At 42.2% G+C, this 13,952-nt stretch overlaps 1 protein-coding gene across 1 annotated transcript in view; it reads left to right on the forward strand.

The window, feature by feature from the left end:
• The first annotated feature begins 1,572 nt into the window (after positions 1 to 1,572).
• Positions 1,573 to 13,952, forward strand: part of HACD4 (3-hydroxyacyl-CoA dehydratase 4) — a 31,659-nt gene continuing 19,279 nt past the window's right edge. The window contains exons 1-3 of the mRNA XM_004600178.3: positions 1,573 to 1,634; positions 3,586 to 3,689; positions 6,164 to 6,291. Coding sequence (XP_004600235.1) covers positions 1,597 to 1,634; positions 3,586 to 3,689; positions 6,164 to 6,291 — 270 coding nt within the window. The 5' untranslated portion in view covers positions 1,573 to 1,596. The remainder of the gene's footprint in view (positions 1,635 to 3,585; positions 3,690 to 6,163; positions 6,292 to 13,952) is intronic.

The following is a 13,952-nucleotide window of genomic DNA, read 5'->3' on the forward strand; positions in this document are numbered from 1 at the left end:
AACCTAAGACCCAATGGGGTAACATAAAAAGCTGATCTCAAAGCTTGAATACTGTCTTTTTTCACTGTCTGACTGAACTAAGGGTGACTTTAGATTTTTTAAATTTCCTTTCAGGTAAAATGGGAGTGCTACTTTCCAACTCTTTAACTTTTTGCCCATTATTATAGTTAGTATGTTTACTATAGTACTAAGGTTTAGGACTTTGATATGCCCAATTTCTGCACCTTTACCATCACCAACAAACTCGATACCCTCCAGCAATGTCCTTAGTCACTTCTATTCACCTCTTTCTCCACATTACGCACTACATACCTCCACATTATGCTGCCCAGTAATGTTTGGTAATCCAGCCCAATGGCTAATTGCTAAAATATGGAGGAGTGCTGGGGGCATGGGAGAGATGGTATGGGAATAGATCGCTTGCCTTCCACTTGGCCGACAGAGGTGGTTCCTTTCCAGTACCACAAATGGTTCCCAGAGCATCATCAGGAGTGATCCTTAGGCACAGCCAGGAGGAATCCCTGAGCACAGACCCATAGAGCCTTAAAACAAAGTTAAATCAATCCCCCTCCCCAAAGAGAATGAAACCATTTGAGCTTACAGAAGCAGCCGGGCGTTTAAAGTCCTCACATATTTGCTCCTGGAGTCTGGCTTGTTCAATTTCCATTTATCTGGGGGTTATTTCCTAGGAGAGAACAGGAAGCAGGCGGGTCACTTGCGTATTGAGACAGGGAGACTAGAGGGCCAGAGGTCAGAGAAAGAGCTTCGAAAAGTGTTCTGCAGAAGGAAGCATGAAGAACATGTAAAAGGATTTGTGAGCACCAGGGAGGTTTCAAGGAGCTCAGGGGCATCTTGGATGATTCTGGGCCCTTACTGAAAAGTCTGGAGAACGCATATGTTCGCCAGCATCCTCTTACCACCCTCAAAGGTAAATGAATAACAGCAGCGGTCCTCACTTTGGAGGTTTATATATCCCCGACTCAGGAAGAAGCCATTCATTGTCATTGTCACAAAGCTCCAGAAACTTTCCTGAATTGGCTGTGAAAGCAGTCCCCAGCCCTGCAGAGCACTCCAGCAGCTGCAGAAACTTTGGGGAAGTGGGTTTCCATGGCCCCAAGTATGACTTTGGGCTCTCTCTCTCTCTGTCTCTCTCTGTCTCTGTCTCTCTCTCTCTGTGTGTCTCTCTCTGTCTCTCTTTCTCTCTGTGTCTCTGTCTCTGTCCCAGTCTCTGTCTCTCTCCCTATCTGTCTCTCGTCTTTCTGTCTCTCTCTTTTAATTTTGGTAAATTGTTGAATGTGGGGGCTGAACGCGGGTTCGATCCTGGGCATCCCATATGGTCCCCTGAAGCCTGGCCACGAGTGATTCCTGAGCGCAGAGCCAGGAGCAAGTGCGGAGCACCGCCGAGTGTTGCCCAACTTCCCCCTCCCCAACCCCAGTCTCACCCCTTCTATCCCCCCCCCCGCCCCAGCCCCCCCAAATTGCTGACTTTGGACTGGCTCCGCCCTTCCGCGCGCGGCCGCAGCCGGGCCGCCCCGCCCGTCTCCCCCGCGGCTGCTCCTTTCCAGACGGCGCTGGAGGGCCTGGCCGCGGCTGCCCATGGGACTCGTGTCACTGTCCGCCTGGCAGCAGCCCAGGTAGGGCGCTCGGCAGAGGCGGGACGGGGAGGGGGCGTGCGGGGAGGGGCGGGAGCTGCCCGGGCACTCCCCTGCAGCCTGTCTGTTCTCTGCACAGTTTTCCCTTAACAGAGGAGCAAGTGGGAGCAGATAGGCTGCGTGGGCCCCACCCCTGCCTTTTGGGCGCCCTCTTCCCTTCCTCCCGTCCCGTCTGGTTACAGGGAGACTTTTAGGAAGCTCGGGTGCGGAAACACCCATCGCACTTGCAGTTTCTAGGATAAGTGTCAGGGAAGCCGCAGTGATACTAGGCAAAGGCCCCCGAGTGAGTGAGAGTTTGGCTAGACACCACCACGCCCAGGGACACTGACGTGGCTTTCATGCAGGAATTCCTCCTCCTGACCTCCTCGATACTGTATCTGCTTGGCAACTTCGTGCTCAGAGGTTTCACATCTCCATTGTGGAGAAAACTGTGTCTTGAAGCAAAACCATCTTGTAACCCTTAGGAGCCCCGGGGGAATGCTGCAAGGGATGCTCCTTTAAGCTCCCTCAAAATGGGTAGCCGTCAATCTTCCCTTATTTTCCCCCTAGTGATCCTTCTCCTCCTGCCCCCTTTTGGGGGGCCTCCCATCTTTTGCTCAGGAGGCCTGGGGCCGTCCCCCAACTTTCTCACTAACTTGGCTGGTGATTCAGCATCTGAGAGCCCAAGGTTACTAGGACACTCTTAGGCACAGGGAGCCTCCAGGGACACACCCCTTGCCACTGCCAGGCCTTGTATGGCTGCACGCAGCGATGCCAGGGGGATTCGGTGCCAGGGATCAAACTGGGATCATCTACATGACTTTATTTAACACTTGTGCTTTCTCTCCACCACTTTTAGTGATCCATTAAAAATGTAGCCAGTTTCTGGCATGAGCTTTCTCATGTGTTTGGTGAAGGAAATAGTTGCTATATGTATTTGCGTTTGAGGGACACACCTGAAGGTGCTCAGGGCTTACTCCTGGATCTGGGCTCAGAGATCACTTCTGGCAGGGTTCAGGGGACCATGTGGGGTGCCAAGGATTGAACCCAGGTCAGCTGCAAGGCAAATGCTCTACCCTCTGTGTTATCTCTCTCTGACCCAGGGGTAACATACTAACCCCTCACGTCATGCACTCAAAAGCCCAATTACAAGGGAAGAGAGATCATTTAAGGACTAAAGTGCATGCCTTTGCATACCTCTGAAGCAGACCCCCATTGCATATGGTCCCATGACAGTCAAGGGTCACTCCTGAGCACAGAAACAGTAATAGCCCCCTGAGCACTACTTGATGTGCCCCAACATCTCCCCTCTCCCACTCCGATTACTGAACAAATTACCCTTTGGGATGATCCCTTCACTGTTTCCCTCTGTAACTAAATCAGTTACCTCTGAAGGTCTACTCTTAGCAACCTGAGCCATTTGAGCACCTGTGACCCACATCCTCCAAATAATCAAGGCAGTTTGCAAAGATGACTTTCAGTCATGGTGAACAGGAAGGTTAGAACTTTGTCAAAATGGAAAGAAATCACTTTTAATCCAAAAAAGGTAAATTTTGAAATAGAACTATAAACATATGCTTTGCTTATTTTGCAGAGTGCATATGCAATGCACCCTTCAAAATCTGCTGGTGGCCCAGAGAGCTAGTATAGTGGGTAGGGCTTTTTCCTTGCATTACCGTAAACCCGGTTAGATCCCTGGCACCTACCCTATATGGTTCCTCAAACCCTACTAGGATCCATATGGAGAAATCCCTGAGCACTGCCAAGTGCGACCCAATGTCTGCCCCTTAAAGAAGAATAATCTGGTGGGTGTTGGGGCATAATCAAATAGAAGACTGTTGTATGGAATAATTTTTCTTACTGCCTGGATGATGCATAGGTTAAAGGGCTTATGTATAATACTGAAGGGATTATTATTTTGGAAGTATTCATGATTATTTTTCTGTATTTGTAGGTATAGGAAGAATGCCTATCTTTTCATTTACTACTTAATCCAGTTCTGTGGCCACTCATGGATATTTACGAATATGACAGTCAGATTCTTTTCATTTGGAATAGGTAAAACTTCAAAATTTTTAACTTTTAATCCTTTTTCTCACCCGGTCATGCTAAATTAACTTTTAAACTTCTGTGAACCTCATCTAATATCCTACACTCTCAAAGTTAATCATATTTTTCAGTAACAAGATTTCTTGCTTATTGCAAAAGCCAAGTGGAGGAAGGGGAAGAAGGGAAAGGAATTTGGCTTCGTCCTGAGTGGACAGTTTGCCTGGCAAACAGACCGTGGCATTGAAGCGGTGCTGTTGCCTTCCTTTTTACGGGGGTCTGGATCAAACCTTAGCAGATTTGGTGTGCTTCGAGGAAGTCTGAGAATTTCAGTGTGACATTAGATTAGCCAAATTCTTCCCATGTGTTTATTCTCCAAGTTGAAGGTAACTGGAGACTATTAATAAGTGAATATCTCACATAATATTCACTATTGCTATTTGGTTCCCTGAAGGAGTCATCTGTCTCTAAGAAAATGCCATGCTTTGTAGATGACTCATCACGTATACCAGAGTTGGCATTGATAGTTTGTCATAAGCTTCCCCCAGTTTCCTAAAAAGTAAATATTTCAAACAGCATTTCAATTTTTTAAAAAGTGAATCACTAAATGACTGTCAAAATAATATTCATGCTCCATCTCTCGTGGATCAGTGTCATCACAGTTTACAACTGTTGGGTGACTTGACAATTTGAGTAAGTGCTGGTTTCAGCTAAAAACAAACATGAAGAAGATAGCTGGGGGGAAGTCATGCTGTGATCATCAATTCAGAATTCTGTATCATAAGGAAATGAGTCTACTCATATTGAGAATGTACTATAGACAGTTGTATGCTGCCTTTTATTACTGAAAATGTACAGATGAGTTCCTGGTTTATTAAGAGTCTCCAGCGTTATGACCTAAGGCTTGAATTCCAACAGAATGTTGGGCTTCTCCTAGCAGAGAAAATAGGTTATAGAAAAATTGCCTTGGTGTTTTTAGAAAACAATCTTCACTCCTATGTCTTGAAAGTAAGCTGTAGCTTGGTGGGCATATTACAGGCCATTCACAGCACCCGTTACATGCAACAAACATGTTTTTGAGCTTTTCCAGCAGGAAAATTGTTCGTAGCAGTGCACTTATTTCTTAATTATTAGCCTGTCATATAATTATAATTGCTAATGTAAAAGGAACATAATTTGTTCATATGGATGGCAGACTGAAAACAACTAAATATGGGGTTTTGAGTTAATGTGTAAATTAAGTAGCTCAACAGTAATCTAATCTAATTACCAGAATACCTGCTATACCTTCTTTCTTCACAGAATTTTATGCTTGATAATGCTCTGTTCAAGGCTGTGGGCAAGAGCAAGACATGCCTCAGATATCACAAATTGTCTGTAAAATGGGAGTGCTGATCATAGCGTCCATCTCACAGAGCTTCAGAGAAGCCTTATGCTTTGTGCTTTTTAGATGATGTGCATGATCCCTAGTAGCCAAGACTTCCTGTAGAAAATGTTTATTTTGGTTGTTGAAGTCCAAGCAGTGTAAGGGATCAAACCTAGAGACTAAAGCCGGTAATGCATGTGCTCTGTTAACTTGCGAGCTGCCCAGAAATGTTCTTGGCATGGTATGATTTCATTAAATTTTTTTTTCTTTTTGTTATTTTTAGACCACACCCTGTAGTGGTCATGAGGTTAGTCCTGGCTCTGTGCACAGGAGTTATCCCTGACAGTGCCCAGGTACCATGTGTGGTGTGAAGGATCAAAGGGATTGGCCACATGCAAGGCAAGCACTTTACCTGCTGTACTTTCACTCTGGCTCTCATTTAACAATTTAAACTAAAAAAAAAATTATCCTAGTCGGAGAAACATTTCTTTGCTTTCCACTTCACCTCTCTGCACTGCAAACTGTAAAATAGTCTCCATCAGAGTTCCAAACTCTAGTGTTAAAAACTAACAAAAATCAAAAAGTACTAATCAAATGTACATTTGCATATAATATAACAAGGCTCATACTTGTTATTTGATCTTCTGTTATCATTAATGTCCTTTCTATACAGCCATGAGAGCTTATTGTTCCCATTTTGTTGTTTTCCTGTCAGTGGAAGAGTTGCAGGCCTAACAGCTTTTAAAATAAGCTCACCTCCAACCTAGATGCTTTTTACACTGTCTATATTCTAACTGGTGCCTTTTATATGGAAATTGCTTAAATATAATCTTTGGGGACTACTCTAACTAAAGCTAAAGCCATAACTTTGTCTAAAACTTAGGAGTCTTCAAGTTTTTAATTCTTTCTGGAGAGAAGCAATTAAAATGTACCACAGTATGAAGTGTTGTATTTGTTTTCATTGTATTTCTCATACTTTTATAAGTCTGTTAGTAAATGTCTTACATGTACAATGAAAAGGAAGACAATATCTCACTCTTTTTCCAAAGTGACGCACAGATTTAGATTGTGATCTAGTTTTTTACTAACGTTATCTATATTTTTCATTCACTGGAAACAGATTCAGTGGTTGACACTTTTTATGCTATTGGATTTGTGATGCGACTTTGCCAATCCATTTCCATGCTGGAGTTGCTGCACATATTTGTTGGCATTGAATCAAACCATCTTCTTCCTAGATTCCTACAGGTAGGCTTTAATCTTATATTATTATTATTATTATTATTATTATTATTATTTGGAGCCATAGCACAGTGGGCAGGGCATTTGCCTTGCACGTGCCGACCTGGGTTCGATTCCTTCATCCCTCTTGGAGAGCCCAGCAAGCTACGGAGAATATCCTGCCCTCACGGCAGAGCCTGGCAAGCTCCCCATGGTGTATTCAATATGCCAAAAACAGTAACAAGTCTCACAATGGAGATGGTACTGGTGCCTGCTTGAGCAAGTTGATGAACGACGGGATGGCAGTGCTACAGTGCTACAGTGCATTATTATCATTACTATAAAATCTGTTTCATATCTTTTTTTATAGCTTGAATTTGTGGGAGCTAAGCAGCCACATCAGTAATTTGTAATCCACATCAGTAAGGAGAATTCCATAAAAACAAGGCACAGAATTTCAAGGCAGTGATCTATATGGATCTGTGCAGGACATTGCAGGTAGCTTCCATGGGGACAAAATTTCATAGCCTCTGTCCACTCTCACAATGCCACCGCTGTGAAGCTGGTTAGCCATGGGTTTGTTTTTTTTGGCTGGGGTTGGACCTCATCATGCTCTTCTCAGGGCTCTGGGCTCAGGTATCACTCCTAGAAGTGTTCAGGGCATCGTATCCGGCATCAGGGATCAAAATAGGGTCAACTGAGTGCAAGGCAAGTGTCTTATCCACTGTACTATATCTATCCCAACTCCACCCCATGTGGTTTGATGTCTGGCTCCTTCTCTATCACTGGTTATTGCATCACTTGCCATCACTGGGCTGTTTCGGGGAAAGAAACCACCCATAATACTCGGCATAGACTGTCAAGGGCCTGGAGGATGGCTTATGAGTTAAAGCTTCTGCTGCTTGCCTGGCAAAGTGCAAGGCTGCAAATTGACTTCCTTATGCTGCCTGCAAGGGAGATGCTAAGAGTTCTGCTGGCTGGGATTCCAGAGATAAAGGGGCCAGCAGATGATTTACTGATTTAGGAAGCACCCAGGGCATCCGGAATAATCACCAGTGCAGCGCTGTGCATGAGCAAAGGAAATCTGACCATGGGGTCCCTGGCAAAGGGAAAGCAAAAAGTTTCCTTTGTTTCTCTCCAAACAGTAGGATGCTCCCCACCCATTTCTCATTCATTTTTCTGACGCTAAATACAGATGGAAAGGAGAGATCTGTCTGTTTATCTACTATAATGTCTCATCATAGACCTGGAAATGCATTGAAATCCAATTCTAACCTCTTACTGATTGTATGAATTTGAATTAATGATAAAATTAAAATCATGGTTTTATTGACATGATTTGGGGCTTTTTACTTTTTTTTTCTGCTTTTTGGGCCACATCCAGTGACTCACAGGGGTTACTCCTGGCGCTGTACTCGGGAATTACCCCTGGCGGTGCTCAGGGGACCATATGGGATGCTGGGAATCGAACCCGGGTCAGTAGCATGCAAGGCAAACGCCTTACCCACTGTGCTATCATCCAGCCCCTTGCCTTTTATTTTTTAAGGATAACTTGGCTAATATTAATTTTTCAAAACAGCATATTTCAAAATTAAGCCATTTACTTATTACCAAGGGAGGCGGAGCGATAGTGCAGCCGGTAAAGTGTTTGTCTTGCACACGGCCAACAGGACTTCAATCCCCGGCATCCATATGTAGTCATATGGTCCCCCAAGCACCGCCAGGAGTAATTCCTGAGTGCAGAGCCAGGAGTAACCCCTGAGCATCGCTGGGTGTGACCCAAAAAGCAATAAATAAATAAATAAATACCAAGGTAGAAAATGCATGTAAGAAACAGTCTACGTAAATTTGGAGGAGAGAAAAAAAATGGAACATTTCGAATATGTCTAAAAAATATGTACATTATTTTATACTTTCCAGAATTATGTAGACTTACCTCCTAAAAGAAATTACTGTATAATTTAGAGATCTGATTTTTGGAGTTGCAAAAATTCCAGAATGGAGACAGAAAGATAGTACATCAGGCAAGAGGCTTTTCTTGCACAGATCTGACCCTGGTTCCCAGCACAGTGTATGGTCTCCCACTGTCTAGGGCTCTCTGCTGGACACAGAGCCAGAGATAACCTCTGGGTACCATAGCGGGTGGCCAACTCCCCTCCCATCCAACAAAAGCATAACAGAAACCCCAGAAATCATTATTAATTAAAATTCTAGTATAGTCTTTTTTTTTATGCTTTTTGGGTCATACCCAGCGATGCTCAGGGATTACTCCTGGCTTTGCACTCAGGAATTACTCTTGGAGGTGCTTGGGGGACCATATGGGATGCCGGGGATCGAACCCGGGTCGGCTGCATGCAAGGCAAACACCCTACCCGCTGTGCTATCGCTCCGGCCCCTCTAGTGTAGTCTTTACCAAAGTGCTTTCTCTGTATATTTGCTTAAAGAAAGTACATTCCCAGGGGAGAGCTGAGTCTTTTTTTTTTCCTAAAAGGAGTGGTGGTAGGCCGAAAAAAAGTTTGGGAACCTCTGCTCTAGAAACATATTATGATAAACTATATATTGGTTTGGTAACTACAAACAATGACAAATATACATTGGAACTTTTAATTCAAATGGAAGGATGTAAAGTTGATAGTTAACAGGGCTCAAAGTCATTAAGGGGGGCTAGAGAGATATTAAAGGGGGTAAGGTGCTAGCCTTGCAGTGAGGCCCATTCCCCACACTGCCAGGAGGCACTCTGAGTACGAAACCAGTAATAGCCCCAGAGAACCCAGGTGTAGTCCAATTTCCCCTGCTAAGATTTTTTTGTTTTTTTCTTTTTCTTTTTGGGTCACACCCAGCGATGCACAGGGGTTACTCCTGGCTCATGCACTCAGAAATCACCCCTGGCGGTGCTCAGGGGACCATATGGGATGCTGGGAATCCAACCCAGGTCGGTAGCGTGCAAGGCAAACGCCCTACCTGCTGTACTGTTGCTCCAGCCCCTCCCCTGCTAACTTTTTTAACTGTTTATTTTCAGCTGAGAAAATAAGTCAGGGGGTGCCACGGGAAGGAACATGACACCATTCCTGTCCTGGGCTGTTTATTAATACTATATCATGCCTCATTATATCTTATGCCTTCCTCTTTATCTCGAGACATTTTTTACCTTCCAGTTCTTGGTTCTTTTCTTTTTTTTTTTTTATCCATAGTCTCTTCTGTGCTTTTCATAGAAATGAATGGTTTTGGGAAAATGTCTCCAACACAGTTTCCAAAGTTTCATTTTCATCTTCCTTCTCTTATTAGAGTTTCGCAGACAATAAGAACTCCTTATTAAGGGATGACTCTGTTTTAAAATAACCAAAAGCCCCTCTCAGGTTGTGTAACAATTCTTGGTTTCCTGTTTCCCCATTTTCAAATAAAGTAAGTGTAGTTGAGAATGTGACTGAGTGACTTGCATGATACTTACAGCAAATTGCGTCCAGTGTCTTGAAAATCAAGGTCTGAATTGTCTGCAGTGGCCTGTAAACCAGGTCTACTCTATTTGGGATGCTTTTTGCATGTTGTTTTTGCGAGATTTCTAATTCACCACCATTTTCTCTTTTAGGGAATTGGTCTTCCATGATAAGTTATTCCTAAAAGCAATTGGAACTGTTAGCTAGTTGAGTGAGTAGAATCATGTATATCAAATGGTGTTAGTGGTGTGCAGGGGAAGGGTGATTGTTTTCTGTTTTGTTCTTCCCGTGCAGCTCAGCACCCAGATCCAGAGAAGTGGGGTAGGGCGGACAGTTGGGTGTTCAGACCAGCTGTGCAGTGCTTACCTGGCGGGTGGTGCTGGCCACCAGAGCCATGGTTGGTGATGCTCGAAGGTTCAGGAGGTTCTGGAGATGGAACTCTGGGCCTCACATAATGCTAGACATAAGCTCTATACTTGGTCTGACTCCTCAGTCCCCATTCTGCATATTTAAAATGTTTTACGCATGCATCTTTGTTTTGATGGTTAGGGAAAAACTATTAGTAAGTTTTGAAATGATGTATAATAATAAAAGGGGAAAAGGGAAAATCCACTGGCAATGAATCTATCATGATTAAAGAGTACATAAATATTTTTTTATTTAAGAACTTTAAATGGTAGGGGCTGGAGCGATAGCAAGCGGGTAGGGTGTTTGCCTTGCACGTGGCCCATCCAGGTTTGATTCCCAGCATCCCATATGGTACCCTGAGCATCGCTAGGAGTAATTCTTGAGTGCATGAGCCAGGAATAACCCCTGTGCAACGCTGGGTGTGACCCAAAATTTAAAAAAAAAGAACTTTAAATGGTAGTTTAAACAAAACTGTAAGTGGTAGGGTCTCATGTATAAAACATGCCTTCCACCAGAGTGTCCACTTTTTCCACCATTATCCTAGTGTTCATCCTCATCCCACCCCTTCCCAGTTTCTCTTGACTTTGGGCATTTCTATTTCTCCTACTGTTTCTTTATATCCCGAATATGAAAGAGATCATTTTGTGTCTGTCCCTCTCCTTCTATCCTTCTAACTTCATGAGCATGATACTCTCCAGATCTATCCATACTGCATGATTTCATCTTTTCTTAAACCCGAGTAGCATTGTGTATATGTACCATAGTTTCTTTATCCAGTCATCTATTCTTGTTAATTGCAATGAAAAAGTGAACTCCTATGTTTATTGCAGCACTATTCATAGTAGAAAAAATCTGGAAACTACCCAAGAGTCCAAGAGAGAAATTTTTTACTTTTTGGATCATACCTGGTGATGCACAGGGCTTACTCCTGGCTTTGCACTCAGGAATTACTCCTGGTGGCACTCAGGGGACCATATGGGATGCTGGGAATCAAACCCGGGTTGGCTGCATGCAAGGCAAACCCCCTACTCTCTGTGCTGTCTCTCCAGCCCCTAAGAGAGAAATTTTTACGTATTAAAACCCACACATACATACACACATGTTAGGGGAAATCACAAAACTATAATAGTTGCTTATAGACATCCATTTGTTTGGTAAATACATTTCGCAAATACAAGTAGGCATACATATCAATTAAAATTTTATAAGGAATATAGTATACTTTTCATATTTTAAATTTATAAAAGTAAAAAAGAATCCCAAAGAAGCTTATAACTACTGTCTTAAAAATATAGGTTAAAAACGAAGATTTCTCCTTTCTAACCCCTTACTCCAAATGGACTTACAGGGGCCTAAGCAATATTACAGCAGGTAGGGCACTTCTTGCAGCTGACCAGGGCTGGATCGCCAGCATCCCATAAAGTCTCCAGACCCCCATCCCACTAGGAGTGATCCCTGGGCACAGAGCCAAGAGTAAGTCCTGAGCATCACTGGGTGTGACCCAAAAAACTAAAAACAGACAGAATGAAAGAAATAAAGAAAGAAAGAAAGAAAGAAAGGAAGGAAGGAAGGAAGGAAGGAAGGAAGGAAGGAAGGAAGGAAGGAAGGAAGGAAGGAAGGAAGGAAGGAAGGAAGGAAAAGCCAAACCAAATGGACCTGCATTTGATTACCTTATTTTTAAAAGAAATGTTGAATTAGAAAATTAGTTTTTTTTAAGTAAATTTCATCAAAGCACTAGTTCTCCCAAGTGGAAACCTCCAAAAGTGGTAAAATTAAAGTGGTAGATTAAAAAAGTCAAACCTTAAATATTTGATGTTGATTTAGAAAATCAAGGAGGCCTTTAAGTTTTTGTTTGTTTGGTTTTATTTTAGGGGCCACACTTGGTGTAACTTTTAAATGAAGGCTTAAAAAATATACTAGAGTCTGGTTATTATATAGTAGGGTAGCCCCCAAAATAACACAAGTGAAAAAAAATCAGAAGAGATTTGGAATCGCATTGTATAGATTATAGATCCAGACCTGAGACAAGTCACTTTCACCCTGTAAAATGCAGTGTCTTTGTAAAAAATTATATAAAAATTACAGCCCTTCTTTGGGTTACTATAGAGAGCAAATAAAATAGTGAATATTAGGTAGTTCGGTTTTTTTAGCAAGGTAAGAATCTATCAACCAAGGATGAAACTCAGGTCAGTTGCTTTGCATGCATGTATGAAGCTCTGGGTTCAATTCTCAGGAACACATACACACACAGAGAGAGAGAGAGAGAGAGAGAGAGAGAGAGAGAGAGACAGAGAGAGAGAGAGAGGAGAGGAATATATCTACTAAAGTTTTCTCATTGTGTTGCCATTGAAGATGCTTAGGTTAGAGTTAAATAGTGCATGATTTTTTTTTTAAAGAAGGAGACTGACACTGAGTGAGGATGGGAGTTCTCACATACCCACATGTGTGTATGGGTGTTGTGATGGGGTGGGGGAGAATGTTGATTGCTGATTTATATATATGCAATTAGAATTCCATGACTAATATACACAGATTATCAAGTGAAAATTTTCAATACAATAGTTTCACTGTATAGTTTTAACTTCTCTTTAAGGCGATTTTTCTCCTCTGTACTCACCAATTAAGAGGCAGTTTGATATGAATAGCTTTAACAACTCTGAGAACCAGGAGAACACACACACACACACACACACACACACACACACACACACACTGGTCTGGTTCTAATTTGGGCAAGTCGCTTAACTTTGCTGGCTTCCAAATTTCTGAAAAAGGGTGGTGTTGGGCTATATTCAGAGGGGTCCTTATTGATCGATCTTAGCAAGCAGTAGTTGTTTTTCCTTCCAGTAGTTAACAATATAATTTAAAACGTGTGTATGCATGCACTCGTATGTGTTTTATTTCCTGAGATTATTTTTTTGCATTACCATGAAACCCAGGTCTCATGAATACAAGGTATGTGCATTATTGTTGGGCTTCCTGAGATTTTTATCAAAAATTAAGACATTTCTAATTAGCAGGCACCGATCAAATGTAAGATGAGGTGATGCCTACTTACTTGGTTGCTGTTAATATCTCATATCTAAAGCCTGCCAGGTGTTATGACAACAAGCTTAGATCATTCAGTAATTATAATTTCAGATACATAAATTCTTACATAATTAAGTTAAATCAAGAAGCTAGTGCATTGTAAGGAAATGCTGAATAAAGAAAAATAGCTATATGGATTGCTTCCATAGAATGACTAAGATTTGAATCACATCTAATTCCCTTAGCCAAACAAGAACCCTGTTGACTCACTGCTCTAATCACAAACATCCTCAGATATCTTATACGTGTGGATTTCTGATCATGTGCCCCATTGTTGGCAAATCTTGTATTTCTCTGCATGTGGTGACTTTCCAGGAATAACAGCTCTGATTCTAATTCATAAATGGTCTCAGTCTTTACTCCTTGATCCACTTTTATTTAATAAGTTTTAAAAGATAAATATAAATCCTTGGTTTTCTTTATCATTAATATGCTCACTCAAAATTCTTGATTCTTGAGTGTAAAGTGCTCTATTAAATGCATGTAAAATAATGCACGTATAAGGAATATTAATAAAATATGGTTTTTATTGTATAATTAAATTTTGATTGGGGAAAGAGAAATGATTTTGGAGGCAATAATTGGAGCTAACCACAAGTGTATGGATTCTCAGTGATTTGTAATTGTTTGCTGGATCCTTTTTATTTTCCTGTAGCTTATGAGGGTTAGGATTATATTATTCCTCCACTAAGTCCTGAACTCATGACCCCCTCCCCAACGAAAGCTGTTTTGGCTTCCCTATGAATGAAATTGGAA

Source organism: Sorex araneus, chromosome 1 (genome assembly GCF_027595985.1).
Source record: "Sorex araneus isolate mSorAra2 chromosome 1, mSorAra2.pri, whole genome shotgun sequence".
NCBI classification, from domain to species: domain Eukaryota; kingdom Metazoa; phylum Chordata; class Mammalia; order Eulipotyphla; family Soricidae; genus Sorex; species Sorex araneus.